The sequence below is a fragment of the Taudactylus pleione genome, unplaced genomic scaffold (genome assembly GCF_031769625.1).
Source record: "Taudactylus pleione unplaced genomic scaffold, aTauple2 ptg000041l, whole genome shotgun sequence".
Classification (NCBI taxonomy): Eukaryota; Metazoa; Chordata; class Amphibia; order Anura; family Myobatrachidae; genus Taudactylus; species Taudactylus pleione.
The window spans coordinates 49,833,553-49,851,075 of record NW_028284443.1 but is presented as its reverse complement, the minus strand read 5'-3'; the positions used below and the strand labels follow the sequence as shown (position 1 = coordinate 49,851,075).

The 17,523-nt window shown below is 44.4% G+C and overlaps 1 protein-coding gene across 2 annotated transcripts in view; it reads left to right on the top strand.

Annotated features, from left to right (window-relative positions):
- PCID2 (PCI domain containing 2) overlaps nt 1–17,523 on the top strand; it is a 75,996-nt gene that overhangs the window by 52,867 nt on the left and 5,606 nt on the right. For both annotated transcript variants that reach the window (XM_088458581.1, XM_088458585.1), the window contains exons 8-13: nt 1,238–1,341; nt 1,854–1,929; nt 9,699–9,840; nt 11,156–11,256; nt 15,613–15,686; nt 16,257–16,382. In XM_088458581.1, coding sequence (XP_088314707.1) covers nt 1,238–1,341; nt 1,854–1,929; nt 9,699–9,840; nt 11,156–11,256; nt 15,613–15,686; nt 16,257–16,382 — 623 coding nt within the window. The remainder of the gene's footprint in view (nt 1–1,237; nt 1,342–1,853; nt 1,930–9,698; nt 9,841–11,155; nt 11,257–15,612; nt 15,687–16,256; nt 16,383–17,523) is intronic.

Below are 17,523 nucleotides of genomic sequence, written 5' to 3'. Positions count from 1 at the left end.
TATCAACAATTGTGTACCCAGCTTTAAAGTCGTGAGAGCATAACTTAGAGCAGTGATTTTCAACCTTTTTCAACTTGTGGCACACCGAACACAATTTTAAAATTGCCAAAGCACATCGTCGGTACCCCACAGAAAAACACTCAGATTGGTCCCCATGGGGGGACACGATGGGACGACAGATACATTGGCCCTTGCAGAAGAAAACAATCACATTGGCCTCCACAGAAAACAAAATAAAACACATCGGCCCCCACTTAAAAAAAAAAAAAAAACATTCACACTGACCCCCACAGAAAGCAACGCATTACACACTGACCCCCACAGAAAGCGATGCATTACACACTGACCCCCACAGAATGCAACACATTACACACTGACCCCCACAGAAAGCGGCACATTACACACTGACCCCCACAGAAAGCGACACATTACACACTGAACCCCACAGAAAGCGATCCATTACACACTGACCCCCACTGAAAGCGACACATTACACACTGACCCCCACTGAAAGCGACACATTACACACTGACCCCCACAGAAAGCGACACATTACACACTGACCCCCACAGAAAGCGACACATTACACACTGACCCCCACAGAAAGCGACACATTACACACTGACCCCCACAGAAAGCGACACATTACACACTGACCCCCACAGAATGCGACACATTACACACTGACCCCCACAGAAAGCGACACATTACACACTGACCCCCACAGAAAGCGACACATTACACACTGACCCCCACAGAAGGCAAAAAAATACATTGTCCCCATATAAAAGACACAAGCACACTGTCTTCCACAGAGAGCGAAATATTTTATATTGGCCCCTACCTGTCTGTTGCATAGAAAGGTGCTCCTGTCCCTCTGCCGCAAAAGCGGGTGCAGCCTGTCAAACACTGCTCAGCAGTGAGCACTGTGCGGGTGGTATGGCGACGCGGCGTGTGCGTGACTTATGATGTCACGCTGCCGCGTCTCCTTTGCTTACGGCCGGGGCAGCTGGTGAGCCACCTGGAATAGCCCAGCACTACCAGGACCCAAAGTTAGGATTTTTACTGCAGGCACGGCATCTCTGGCCCCGCTTCTCCGGTGGCACACTTAGGTACCGTTTGTGCCATGGCACAGCGGTTGAAAAACACTGACTTAGAGCATACTGTTGTAAATCAGCAGATGAAATGCTAGAATGGAATTGATTTAAATGTTTTATATAAGGTATCATTTATTTAGGCAGATCTGCAGCTGGTTAAAAAAGGAAAAGGGAAAATTGGAGATATGTTAGAAAAATCTGCTGAGCTACTAATGAGCTGCTTCAGAGTGTGTGCAAGCGATACGTGAGTATATCTGTTCCTTCATAAAGTGTTTTACTGATCACTATGGTTAGCATATTATCTGAGGATTATCCGGGTACATTTTCTGCTGTTTCAATATTTGATTTTGCCAGTTGCATAATACACTGTATAAAAAATTGAAATATATATATATATATATATATATATATATATATATTATTTAATTTGTGTTTGATTTGATCTGAGCAATTAAAGAACAACTGGGTCACCATGCCTTGTTCGGAAGTAACGCACCCTTAGCGGAGCCTACAGTCCCATTATGCTCCAGGACTCAGTGTTGGCGTTTTAAGTGTAAATTTCTACAAAAGGAGGCGGCCATCTAGAATTTAGATTTATTGGGAAAAAATAAACAATTTGCTCTCTTTTGTCTGTGTAATACATACACACTTCTTTTTTAACAAATTGTACATATGTAGAAATTGCACAAAAATGTTCTGTGACTTTATTTAGGTGTGTATTAGATACTTTATAACGTTTTTGGTTTTTAATAACAGTCGTGCTGCCTTCGATGACTCTAAAAAGTGGGGAATGCTGTTTCTCGTCAATCAGCTTTTTAAGATTTATTTTAAGGTATGCTTTCAGATCATTTTCACTCTTCGAAATTCTTGTGTAATTTTTGAGCTTTGCCGATTTATTGCAGGTATTAATTACAACACATTTTTATTATATGGCTAGCTGTTGTCCGCGGCTTCACCCAATAATGAAATCACTTCTGCCAACATTTTTTTATTTCAGGTGTTCTAGTTGTATTGCTTTGTATTGGGGCAACGGGAGCGGCCCACGTGACCAGCAGCGCTATACAGACTGGTGGCAGCAGTCCTTCACCCACCACTCACACCTATGTCACTATGTACCCTGTGCACAGACTGCAATGTAGCCTATCCTATTCGCCCACCACTCACACCAATGTCACTATGTGCCCTGTGCACAGACTGCAATGTAGCCTATCCTATTCACCCACCTCTCACACCAGTGTCACTGTGTGCCCTGTGCACAGACTGCAATGTAGCCTATCCTATTCACCCACCACTCACACCAATATCACTGTGTGCCCTGTGCACAGACTGCTATGTAACATCCTATTCACCCACCACTCTCACCAATGTCACTATGTGCCCTGTGTACAGACTGCTATGTAGCCTATCCTATTCACCCACCACTCACACCTATGTCACTATGTGCCCTGTGCACAGACTGCTATGTAGCCTATCCTATTCATCCATCACTCACACCAATGCCACTGTGTGCCCTGTGCACAGACTGCTATGTAGCCTATCCTATTCATCCACCACTCACACCAATATTACTGTGTGCCCTGTGCACAGACTGCTATGTAGCCTATCCTATTCACCCACCACTCACACCAATATCACTATGTGCCCTGTGCACAGACTGCTATGTAGCCTATCCTATTCAACCACCACTCACACCTATGTCACTATGTGCCCTGTGCACAGACTGCTATGTAACCTATCCTATTCACCCACCACTCACACCAATGTCACTGTGTGACCTGTGCACAGACTGCAATGTAGCCTATCCTATTCATCCACCACTCACACCAATGTTACTGTGTGCCCTGTGCACAGACTGCTATGTAGCCTATCCTATTCACCCATCTCTCACACCTATGTCACTGCTATGTAGCCTATCCTATTCACCCACCACTCACACCTATGTCACTGCTATGTAGCCTATCCTATTCACCCACCACTCACACCTATGTCACTGCTATGTAGCCTATCCTATTCACCCACCACTCACACCTATGTCACTGCTATGTAGCCTATCCTATTCACCCACCACTCACAACTATGTCACTGCTATGTAGCCTATCCTATTCACCCACCACTCGCACCAATATCACTGTGTTCACTGTGCACATACTGCTATGTAGCCTATCCTATTCATCCATCACTCACACCTATGTCACTATGAGCCCTGTGCACAGACTGCTATGTAGCCTATCCTATTCACCCACCACTCACACCAATATCACTATGTGCCCTGTGCACAGACTGCTATGTAGCCTATCCTATTCATCCACCACTCACACCTATGTCACTATGTGCCCTGTGCACAGACTGCAATGTAGCCTATCCTATTCATCCACCACTCATACCTATGTCACTATGTGCCCTGTGCACAGACTGCTATGTAGCCTATCCTATTCACCCACCACTCACACCTATGTCACTATGTGCCCTGTGCACAGACTGCAATGTAACCTATCCTATTCACCCACCACTCACACCAATGTCATTGTGTGTCCTGTGCACAGACTGCAATGTAGCCTATCCTATTCACCCACCACTCACACCAATGTTACTGTGTGCCCTGTGCACAGACTGCTATGTAGCCTATCCTATTCACCCATCACTCACACCTATGTCACTGCTATGTAGCCTATCCTATTCACCCACCACTCACACCTATGTCACTGCTATGTAGCCTATCCTATTCACCCACCACTCACACCTATGTCACTGCTATGTAGCCTATCCTATTCACCCACCACTCACACCTATGTCACTGCTATGTAGCCTATCCTATTCACCCACCACTCACACCTATGTCACTGTGTTCCCTGTGTACAGACTGCTATGTAGCCTATCCTTTTCACCCACCACTCATACCTATGTCACTATGTGCCCTGTGCACAGACTGCTATGTAGCCTATCCTATTCACCCACCACTCACACCTATGTCACTGCTATGTAGCCTATCCTATTCACCCACCACTCACACCTATGTCACTGCTATGTAGCCTATCCTATTCACCCACCACTCACACCTATGTCACTGCTATGTAGCCTATCCTATTCACCCTCCACTCACACCTATGTCACTGCTATGTGGCCTATCCTATTCACCCACCCCTCACACCTATGTCACTGCTATGTGGCCTATCCTATTCACCCACCACTCACACCTATGTCACTATGTGCCCTGTGCACAGACTGCAATGTAGCCTATCCTATTCACCCACCACTCACACCAATGTCACTAAGTGCCCTGTGCACAGACTGCTATGTAGCCTATCCTATTCATCCACCACTCATACCTTTGTCACTATGTGCCCTGTACACAGACTGCAATGTAGCCTATCCTATTCATCCACCACTCATACCTATGTCACTATGTGCCCTGTGCACAGACTGCAATGTAGCCTATCCTATTCACCCACCACTCACAGCTATGTAGCCTATCCTATTCACCCACCACTCACACCTATGTCAAAGCTATGTAGCCTATCCTATTCACCCACCACTCACACCTATGTCACTGCTATGTAGCCTATCCTATTCACCCTCCACTCACACCTATGTCACTGCTATGTGGCCTATCCTATTCACCCACCACTCACACCTATGTCACTGCTATGTGGCCTATCCTATTCACGCACCACTCACACCTATGTCACTGCTATGTAGCCTATCCTATTCACCCACCACTCGCACCAATATCACTGTGTGCCCTGTGCACAGACTGCTATGTAGCCTATCCTATTCACCCACCACTCACACCTATGTCACTGCTATGTAGCCTATCCTATTCACCCACCACTCGCACCAATATCACTGTGTGCCCTGTGCACAGACTGCTATGTAGCCTATCCTATTCACCCACCACTCACACCTATGTCACTGCTATGTAGCCTATCCTATTCACCCACCACTCACACCAATGTCACTGTGTGCCCTGTGCACAGACTGCTATGTAGCCTATCCTATTCACCCACCACTCACACCAATGTCACTGTGTGCCCTGTGCAGACTGCTATGTAGCCTATCCTATTCACCCACCACTCACACCAATGTCACTATGTGCCCTGTGCACCGACTGCAATGTAGCCTATCCTATTCACCCACCACTCACACCAATGTTACTGTGTGCCCTGTGCACAGACTGCTATGTAGCCTATCCTATTCACCCATCACTCACACCTATGTCACTGCTATGTAGCCTTTCCTATTCACCCACCACTCACACCTATGTCACTGCTATGTAGCCTATCCTATTCACCCACCACTCACACCTATGTCACTGCTATGTAGCCTATCCTATTCACCCACCACTCACACCTATGTCACTGCTATGTAGCCTATCCTATTCACCCACCACTCACACCTATGTCACTGTGTTCCCTGTGTACAGACTGCTATGTAGCCTATCCTTTTCACCCACCACTCATACCTATGTCACTATGTGCCCTGTGCACAGACTGCTATGTAGCCTATCCTATTCACCCACCACTCACACCTATGTCACTGCTATGTAGCCTATCCTATTCACCCACCACTCACACCTATGTCACTGCTATGTAGCCTATCCTATTCACCCACCACTCACACCTATGTCACTGCTATGTAGCCTATCCTATTCACCCTCCACTCACACCTATGTCACTGCTATGTGGCCTATCCTATTCACCCACCCCTCACACCTATGTCACTGCTATGTGGCCTATCCTATTCACCCACCACTCACACCTATGTCACTATGTGCCCTGTGCACAGACTGCAATGTAGCCTATCCTATTCACCCACCACTCACACCAATGTCACTAAGTGCCCTGTGCACAGACTGCTATGTAGCCTATCCTATTCATCCACCACTCATACCTATGTCACTATGTGCCCTGTGCACAGACTGCAATGTAGCCTATCCTATTCATCCACCACTCATACCTATGTCACTATGTGCCCTGTGCACAGACTGCAATGTAGCCTATCCTATTCACCCACCACTCACACCTATGTCACTGCTATGTAGCCTATCCTATTCACCCACCACTCACACCTATGTCAAAGCTATGTAGCCTATCCTATTCACCCACCACTCACACCTATGTCACTGCTATGTAGCCTATCCTATTCACCCTCCACTCACACCTATGTCACTGCTATGTGGCCTATCCTATTCACCCACCACTCACACCTATGTCACTGCTATGTGGCCTATCCTATTCACGCACCACTCACACCTATGTCACTGCTATGTAGCCTATCCTATTCACCCACCACTCGCACCAATATCACTGTGTGCCCTGTGCACAGACTGCTATGTAGCCTATCCTATTCACCCACCACTCACACCTATGTCACTGCTATGTAGCCTATCCTATTCACCCACCACTCGCACCAATATCACTGTGTGCCCTGTGCACAGACTGCTATGTAGCCTATCCTATTCACCCACCACTCACACCAATGTCACTGTGTGCCCTGTGCAGACTGCTATGTAACCTATCCTATTCACCCACCACTCACACCAATGTTACTGTGTGCCCTGTGCACAGACTGCTATGTAGCCTATCCTATTCACCCATCACTCACACCTATGTCACTGCTATGTAGCCTTTCCTATTCACCCACCACTCACACCTATGTCACTGCTATGTAGCCTATCCTATTCACCCACCACTCACACCTATGTCACTGCTATGTAGCCTATCCTATTCACCCACCACTCACACCTATGTCACTGCTATGTAGCCTATCCTATTCACCCACCACTCACACCTATGTCACTGTGTTCCCTGTGTACAGACTGCTATGTAGCCTATCCTTTTCACCCACCACTCATACCTATGTCACTATGTGCCCTGTGCACAGACTGCTATGTAGCCTATCCTATTCACCCACCACTCACACCTATGTCACTGCTATGTAGCCTATCCTATTCACCCACCACTCACACCTATGTCACTGCTATGTAGCCTATCCTATTCACCCACCACTCACACCTATGTCACTGCTATGTAGCCTATCCTATTCACCCTCCACTCACACCTATGTCACTGCTATGTGGCCTATCCTATTCACCCACCCCTCACACCTATGTCACTGCTATGTGGCCTATCCTATTCACCCACCACTCACACCTATGTCACTATGTGCCCTGTGCACAGACTGCAATGTAGCCTATCCTATTCACCCACCACTCACACCAATGTCACTAAGTGCCCTGTGCACAGACTGCTATGTAGCCTATCCTATTCATCCACCACTCATACCTATGTCACTATGTGCCCTGTGCACAGACTGCAATGTAGCCTATCCTATTCATCCACCACTCATACCTATGTCACTATGTGCCCTGTGCACAGACTGCAATGTAGCCTATCCTATTAACCCACCACTCACACCTATGTCACTGCTATGTAGCCTATCCTATTCACCCACCACTCACACCTATGTCAAAGCTATGTAGCCTATCCTATTCACCCACCACTCACACCTATGTCACTGCTATGTAGCCTATCCTATTCACCCTCCACTCACACCTATGTCACTGCTATGTGGCCTATCCTATTCACCCACCACTCACACCTATGTCACTGCTATGTGGCCTATCCTATTCACGCACCACTCACACCTATGTCACTGCTATGTAGCCTATCCTATTCACCCACCACTCGCACCAATATCACTGTGTGCCCTGTGCACAGACTGCTATGTAGCCTATCCTATTCACCCACCACTCACACCTATGTCACTGCTATGTAGCCTATCCTATTCACCCACCACTCGCACCAATATCACTGTGTGCCCTGTGCACAGACTGCTATGTAGCCTATCCTATTCACCCACCACTCACACCTATGTCACTGCTATGTAGCCTATCCTATTCACCCACCACTCACACCAATGTCACTGTGTGCCCTGTGCACAGACTGCTATGTAGCCTATCCTATTCACCCACCACTCACACCAATGTCACTGTGTGCCCTGTGCAGACTGCTATGTAGCCTATCCTATTCACCCACCACTCACACCAATGTCACTATGTGCCCTGTGCACAGACTGTAGCCTATCCTATTCACCCACCACTCACACCAAGATCACTGTGTGCCCTGTGTACAGACTGCTATGTAGCCTATCCTATTCACCCACCACTCACACCAATGTCACTGTGTGCCCTGTGCAGACTGCTATGTAGCCTATCCTATTCACCCACCACTCACACCAATGTCACTATGTGCCCTGTGCACAGACTATGTAGCCTATCCTATTCACCCACCACTCACACCAATATCACTGTGTGCCCTGTGTACAGACTGCTATGTAGCCTATCCTATTCACCCACCACTCACACCAATATCACTGTGTGCCCTGTGCACAGACTGCTATGTAGCCTATCCTATTCACCCACCACTCACACCTATGTCACTGCTATGTAGCCTATCCTATTCACCCACCACTCGCACCAATATCACTGTGTGCCCTGTGCACAGACTGCTATGTAGCCTATCCTATTCACCCACCACTCACACCTATGTCACTGCTATGTAGCCTATCCTATTCACCCACCACTCGCACCAATATCACTGTGTGCCCTGTGCACAGACTGCTATGTAGCCTATCCTATTCACCCACCACTCACACCAATGTCACTGTGTGCCCTGTGCAGACTGCTATGTAGCCTATCCTATTCACCCACCACTCACACCAATGTCACTATGTGCCCTGTGCACAGACTGTAGCCTATCCTATTCACCCACCACTCACACCAATATCACTGTGTGCCCTGTGTACAGACTGCTATGTAGCCTATCCTATTCACCCACCACTCACACCAATGTCACTGTGTGCCCTGTGCAGACTGCTATGTAGCCTATCCTATTCACCCACCACTCACACCAATGTCACTATGTGCCCTGTGCACAGACTATGTAGCCTATCCTATTCACCCACCACTCACACCAATATCACTGTGTGCCCTGTGTACAGACTGCTATGTAGCCTATCCTATTCACCCACCACTCACACCAATGTCACTGTGTGCCCTGTGCACACACTGCTATGTAGCCTACCCTATTCAAGTGAACTTGAGCCCAAAGCACCTCTCCTCCTACCCCCTTACCAGTCGTGCGCATAGTGCTACACCTACAGTGTCTCTTGCATTGATGTCAATAAATTTAGTTTTTGTTTTGTTTAACTTTAACTTGATGGATTGAGATGAAACAGAGTGCAGGTTACTTCCACTACAAAATGATGCTGTTTTCATGAAAATCAATTCAGTCATTTTTGCGCCAAGTTGGATAAAAGTAATATATTAGTATAGATACTGAAATAATGTCTGCCATTTTGTCATGTTATCTTGTTTGAAGATTATTTCCAGTTTCCAGTATATCGTGTATTTCTATTTTTATGTCATGCATGATATCATATCATAGATATCATACTTAGATATCATATCATATTTTCTCACCTGTTCTAGGATTGTATATCTGTTAAGTGTCAGCGTTCTAGACTTTCTTTTTTTAAATAAAATACCTCCCTTTTTTATGGTAAACTTTATATACAGTTTATTATTTTGTTTTTGACTTGCAGATCAGCAAACTTCACTTATGCAAACCCTTAATCAGGGCTATCGACAGCTCCAATTTTAAAGATGACTACGCAATGTCGCAAAGGGTCACTTACAAATATTATGTTGGCCGCAAAGCCATGTTTGACAGTGATTTCAAGAAAGGTATATAGTATAATAGGCATAATCTATTGAAGCATGTTGCAATAAGGTGTCAGCATATATTTTATTCTACTTTGACATTTTGTGTATTTTGGAGGACACTGGTATTGCTCATATATGTAGTGGCCCTATCTCCAACTGAAACCAAGAAACTCGCCTAAATTTAATTAAGTGGTTTAAAAACATGACTTCAAATACCCATGACACATATTAGAAGATGTGCATGCATTATTTTGTCATGGTTTGGCAAGCCTTAGTGATAGTACAGGTTCCGGTGAAGTGGTTTGTTTTGCCATCACAAGCGACACCTCTGTAACATTTCTGGCACATTCACCTGACAACCCCTGCCCCAGAAGTTGTTTCCTACAAAAGCCTTGCTCTACCTTTTAATGTCAACCATCAGAATCAGGAGGTAATATAAAATCTCTTTTTACTATGGACAAAGGGAGGATCTATAGAACAGGAATTGAGACCCCAATTTGAGAAGGATGTTGGTTGGAGAGTGATGCACAGTTGCAGTGATGTACTGGGAGCTGATGAATAGTATACATTTATAGGTGCTTTATCCTTCCGAGGGTTAAATGACAGGCGTCTAAATCTAGATGCCTGTAATTTTCTGACGCTGGGAGACCGGCGCCCGGCATCCCGATTAAAGGAATGCTGGGCACCGCAGGGGGGGGTTAGGTTTAGGGCTCCCGAGGGCACTTAGGGTTAGGCACACCCCAGGAGGGTTAGGGTTAGACTAGGGGGAGGGTGGGTTAGGGTTAGGCACCCCCGGGGGGAGGTTAGGGTTAGGCACCCCCCTGGAGGACTTAGGGATAGGCAGCGGGGAAGGGGGGGGTTAGGTTTAGGCACTTAGAGGGGGTTTTAGGGTGAGGCACAGGGGGGGAGGTTAGGGTAGGCACCCGTAAGGAGGGTTAGGCTTAGGATAGTAAGTACTTACCTAGGGACGATCAGGATTTCCAGCGCTGTCGGGCTGCCACTGCCGGGATCTCTCCAGCTGTCTGCCTCACTCTGCCAGGATTCGAACTCACGGCCATGTGGCCGGTGGTATTTCATACTGCTTCCATTTGTTTCACATTTGTTCATCTTTTTTATGCTGTCAGCGATATTCAGGCTGTCATGGAACTAGTTAAGAACTGTTGAAAGTAACAAAACTAATAATTGTCAACACAGAGACCTCATTTTACTGTGGCCTGTGTATCTATGGTGGGAAAAATAGACCTCTAAGAGAATATATATTATAGAATATATAATCTACTTATTCTTTCTTTACAAATTGTGTTTATTTAAATGTACCTGTTTATTGTTTTCCCAGCTGAGGAATACCTATCATTCGCCTTTAGGAACTGTCCCAATTTCTGTCAGAAAAATAAAAGGATGATTCTCATATACTTGCTGCCAGTAAAGATGCTGTTGGTGAGTGGAGAAGCATCTACAGTGATGTACATATAATTGTCTACGTTGAATACCTGTGTCATTCTAAGTTTGTGTGTATATATATATATATATATATATATATATATATATGTGTGTGTGTATGTATGTATGTATGTATATATATATATATATGTGTGTGTGTGTGTGTGTGTGTGTGTGTGTGTATATATATATATATATATATATATATATATATATAATCTAAACCCTTAAAATTGTGTATCTATCTCAATATACTAAATCCGGCACTCATCTCAAATGGAGCTCAGTATGCCCAGGTGCCTTCCTCAACAAGCAACGTCCCATACAAATGTGTTACATCAGAATATAAAGTTCACTTTTTTAGCTTTCAATTTAAAGTTTCATCAGGGACACATACAACAGAGAAATAGAAAAAAGGTGTAGACCGTCCCGAATCTGCACACTTCTCTCAGGGACGGGTCATTAACGAGCCAAAACGTTGGACTACAGGAAGCCTCCTGTCTTTATTGATCTGTGTTTTAGTCTGCTGAGAGCCGTCTTGTCGCACCTTATATGATTAAATCACTTCTGTCAACATTATTATTTGAGGTGTTTTAGTTGTATTGCTTAGGGCAGCGCTATACAGGCTGGTGGCAGCAGCGGCCTCAGCCACCACTCACACCAATGGCACTGTGTTCCCTGTGCACAGACTGCTATGTAGCCTATCCTATTCAAGTGAACGTGGGCCCAAAGCGCCTCTCACCCCAACCCTTACCGGCCATGCGCATGGGGCCACACCTATCTCTTGCATAGATGATGTCAATACATTTTGTTTTTGTTATTGCTCAGCTTTAGCTTGACAGATCAAGATAAAACAAAGTGCAGGTTATGTCTAGAAGTTTCCACTACAAAATAATGCAGTTTTCATGAAAATGGGTTCAGTTGTTTTTGCACCAACTTGGAACAAACAGACCCAACGTTATTATAGCAGTATAGATATGATATAGCATAGATGAGACCTAAACCCATGAAATAAAGCATAGTTGGTGTATAAAATCCATGAGGTACCTGGTGGCAAATAATGAAGCACAATTCTCATGTTTCTGTAAGTCAGTATAGGGACTGGCCAGAAGGGGACAATTTGATGCAATTGGCCGGCTTGACAAATTATTGCAATATTTTGGAGCCAGAATTCCCTAAACTTAAATAAAATACAGTTTGGTGTTAAAAATTAGGTGAGTACAGATCCTGTAAGATTTTTTTTATTTAAATGGTGTGGTTACATAATCCAGGCACAGCAGATGGTTGAATGACGTGGATTAAAGCTTATTGTTTATATAAAATTTTGTGGTCACATTTTCTCTTACACATACACACTCAAAATAGTGGATAACTCTGTGTTCAGATGTATAGTTTTATTATAAGTTTCTCTCTTGGAAAGTATAACACTCCCCATTTTGTCTGGGCGGCAGCCTTTTGCTCTTGTGTAGGTAAGATTTCTGAAATAATGGAGAGAAGAGGCACCCTATAGTGTTGTGTATTTGTGACAATTGAATTTCAAATAACGTGGAGTTCTTTAAAGTGTACATGTACCAATTTGAACAATATGTGCCTTTAGTATATTTTTAGGTAACTCTTAATCCTTTTTTCTCCTGAGCACTCCTCAGATGTTTAGTTCAGGTAACATGAAACTAAATAATATTAAAAATAGTGTAACACTGTAAAAAAAAAAAGTGCTTAAAAAGGTTTCTGCGTACCAAAACAATAAAATATTTGTGATAATCTGACATCAAACATGTTGTGCAGTAGTGTAGCAATTTATTAAAGGGCTTCACAATTTCCTCCTTTTCTAGCTACTTTTCCAGTATTTTAATTAAGAGTATGACATGACTCAGGCTGGCAGTGTCTGAACTCACTTCATTGGTTACAATTTCAAATGGTTTCAGTAGCTTGCATAAAACAAAGCATATTCTCCATTGTGGTGCTGTAAGGTACCATGTCCCCCCTCTTCCTGTCTCATGGCTTGATGTTTACGTTTGGATGGTTTGTTGGTGTTCCTCCAGTCGCTGAAGCATATAAAGGGTACTACCTCTTACTTAAGTTTGTGTCATGGCAAATTGAACTGTTCCTGCAACTGCTGCAGGTGGTTGGTGAATGCTAAAAATGCTTAGAAATCTTACAGGCCACAGTCAGCATTTCCTGCACGGACCTGTAATTTTCTTTAAGAACTTCTGAACCACCAAATTTAGTGTGTGTGCAAAACATGGTACATGTTGAAATTCACCCAGTTGTAATGCTAGTACAATGTTACTTGTGGTATCAGAAGGAGAGTCTTAGTGGGGTAAGCCATTTTGCTCTCACATCTCTGAGTTTTCCCAACAGATTAACTGCGGTATACCTCTTAGTGACTTCTGTGATGCAGAGTGTGACCTGCCTGTGAATTTGCTGGTGTTGTCTGTTAGATACTGCTGCTGCTGAAGATGATACACCCACCCAGGGGATGGGTTCAGGATGCCGGCGCTCGGGATAAAGGCAGTCAATCCCGACAGGGTTAGGATACAGACACCTGTCGGTAGGTGTCCTAACCCTCCCTCCCCGGTGCCTGAACCTAACTCTCCCCCTAGTGCCTAAACCTAACTTACCCGCACCCTAAACCTAACCCTCTTCCCCTAGTGCCAAACCCTCCCCGCTACTTACCTTTGGTATGCCGGTGCCAGGATTCTGACAGGTATTGGGTTTCCGTCGCCAGTATTCTAAGCGCCGGCATCCCCTGTGCCTGTGCCAGGATACTATCCCCCATCCAGTGGACTGTCATAGTCAAGTAATGTTTAGTTTGACCAGTAACACATGTCCACATATCTGGATAGTCTGTACAATGGCATTTTCTAGCACAAGAATATGTTTTTTTTTTTTTTTTTTTGGATTTCCCTCTTTCTTACCCCTTGACCTTCTTTAAAAGTAGATAGTGCAATGATTTGTCAGCACTAGTACTTGGTTGCTCCTGTTCATTTATTTACTGATCGATGACTGACTTGATTGATTTTTATTTTTTATTTTTTTACACCAGGAAAGGAGTAAATCTACTGTACTTGAACTTAACTGCTACCACACCAAGTGAACGTACAATGACTTAAGCCGGGTACACACTAGATGATGGATCGGACGACATATTGTGCAAATCGGGCAGTGTGTAACTGCTATGACGTTGACGATTCATGCTTCCACTCGTCGCCAGCAGCATCGCCCAGGTCCAACAGGCGATATAGTCAGCACGGACCATGCTGCCGAATGCAGCATGGCCTCAGCTGTCGCGCGTCGCTACCGGCATCAGCAAGTGTGTATGCACTTGCCGATGTCGGGACCCACCGCACGAGACATCGGCTGGGTACACACTGTTAAGTGTGTACCCAGCATTAGGGAAATGAGGGAATGTTGCCTTTACCATGCAGTTTTATTAATAGACTTGATTATTTTGTTTACACCAGAAAAAAAAGTATTTTTTGCACTTCTTATTTTTGAGGTGCAGCTGATGGGGACATCACACCCAATAAGTACAGTAATATACACTGCCTCTAAAAAACACACACTCTTGACATATTATTTTAAATGAATTATAAAAGACTTGAGATGCTTTTTTAAAACAGGAAAAGATGTCTTCTTTGGGGTGCAGCTTGCTCAGACACAGCACAGTATTTTTTGGACAGCTAAGCTAACCTATCTCTGCCCTCATACACATGTGACAATATATACTACATTGTAGATAGATATCCTTGTGAAAAACAATTGTAACCGCAGCTCACTTCAAGTTCATGTCTAACAAACAATACACAAGAGCCTGTTTGCACTGGATTGCAGATAGCCTGTTTGTAAGCTAGTAACTGCAATCCAGTAAACTGCAAAAACATACACAGTGACAAAGATGCCTGCAGTCCCTAAAGCCCTTCCCCGTTCCACCCACTTAAACTACCCACGACTCTGTTTAGTGGCGTCTATTGAACTACAACACACACCCTCTCTATACACACTCCTGTGTGAAATGGTGCCTGATCATGAGGGAGGGACTCTTGTAAGTGGTCCAAAGCGTGACGGTTTGCCTCTTATTTTGAGATCCAAACTTGGCGGGAAGACCAGAGCCAGGACTCTGTTCTACTCGGAATCCCAAGTTCCGGTTTGTTCGGTTTTGACCCTCAGGCCAAAAGAGAGACCTGATCAGTGACCTTTATAAAATGTGTGGTTATCAATGATTGTTTGTCAGTGTATATTTATATGTTTAGTTGATTTAATTGATAGTTATATACAATGTATGTAGAGTCTTTTTGTTCTATGTGATCTCTTGTGTAAGTAATTTTATATATTTTTTCTGTCTATCCTTAGGGTCACATGCCGACCATTCAGCTGTTGAAAAAATATGACCTGATGCAATTTGCCCAAGTAACAAAGGCTGTCAGGTACTGTGACTTGCAGATTGTTGTGGTATACAGTATAAGTCACTGGCGCAATAAAATAACACATTTCAGTTCTTGCTTTTACAAATAAAATACACTAAGCTAAAAATACAAAATAGTTTAGTATGAAAAGTACCAAAGCCATGTATGCATGGAATTGTAGGCAGAGCTTTTCATATTATATGATTATGTAGTAAATTAGTAACCGATGCATAAAGCATCCTGAATTTGATTCTCAGACTGGTTTGGTGCCGGTTAAGAACGTCTGGTGTATGAGGCTGTAACCTCTTGCATGAGTTTTAAAATGTATGAGAGCTGTGATGCTTGGCTTGTCATAATAGTAGAGCATGTCACCACTATTGTCCCTAGCATGAAATAAGGCAGCTTGTATCCCTATGACACTCTTAGTTATTGTTTTAAGGCACTTTTATCAGTGCTGTATACATTATTGTATTTTGTATGAATCAATGTATACAAAGCTAGTGAAAGGTTGTATTGGTGTAAGTGATTGTCCCAGCAAGTGATTGCTGCATTAGACAGACGCCAGGTAACCAGTCCCATGTGTGTTCCCAGTGACGGTAACCTGCTGCTGCTTTCTGAGGCTTTAGCCAAACACGAGTCTTTCTTCATCCGCTGTGGCATCTTCTTGATTCTGGAGAAGCTTAGAATTATCACTTGCAGGAATCTTTTTAAGAAAGTGTAAGTAAATGTTGTTTATATTTAATGCGCTGTTTTAATTTGTGCTTGTTTTGTGGTTTGCTTTCATAGCCTTATCCTTCTTATGGTTCACAGGGTGGCCATAATTAAACTTGTCCTCTTCAGCGCCGTCTGTACTGTAGCTTGATCTAATGATCAGATTGTCCCCTTATCGGCGACTTTTTGTACTAAAAAAAGTTTTTAACGGAATCCTCTCCGCATGTCCTAATTAGTCTCCCTACCAAATCTGGTGACATTCAGGTGGTTAGCTCAAGCTACGCATGGCTCTGAATAAGAGATGTTTAACTATGGGCACCCTGTATATCATACCCATAGATTTGCTTCATATGGTTTTGCTACATTATAGAAGGAGTGAAAGAACTCTGTGTATAACTTGCCTTAACCAAATATTAACAGCAATTCTGGGTGTATTTGTAGCCATAAAAGGATTGGTTTAAATGTCTCTAGGGTAATTCAGGTTAGGACGCAAGCAGCTTTGCAATTCCGTCTTTGCTAATATGCAAATGCAGCATGAGGTATATGACACCCCTTACTGCATTTGCGATCCCAGCATTGCGACCGAGGTCACATGCTGGAATAACCAGCAATGGTGGACGATGCTGAGCCAGCCAACTGAGTAAGCCTCAGCTTACTCAGGCTAGCCGGTTTGTGTGGCCAGGAACTGCATTCCCTGGCTTTGCCACTCCCGGAAAACTGGGCGGATACGTCCCCGTTTCCGGGAACGCCTATGGAAATATGCTGAGCGTAAAGTGAAACAGGAGGTCATGCAGGTTTATTTATGACTGTCAGTTATAACTATTACTGCTAACTATCACTGCTAGTGCTCCATGTAACCCTCATCTACCAGATGTCGACAAGTTAAATTGTACTTCACATTTACTTGTGCAGACTGAGCTGCCCATCGCCCAATCTCCTAATTAATTGGAGATGCTCAGCTGCATGTTGAGGGGGATTGGGCTCGCCCTCTCTGAGTATACCTTTCTCCCAGGACTAATGCTTGGCATACACTATACCAGTGGTTCCCAAACTGTGCGCCGCGGCACCCTGGGGTGCCTCGGGGCACTTGCAGGGGTGCCTCAGGTTGGTGGTCCAGCACCAAATCAAATTCTTTATGGTTAATGTA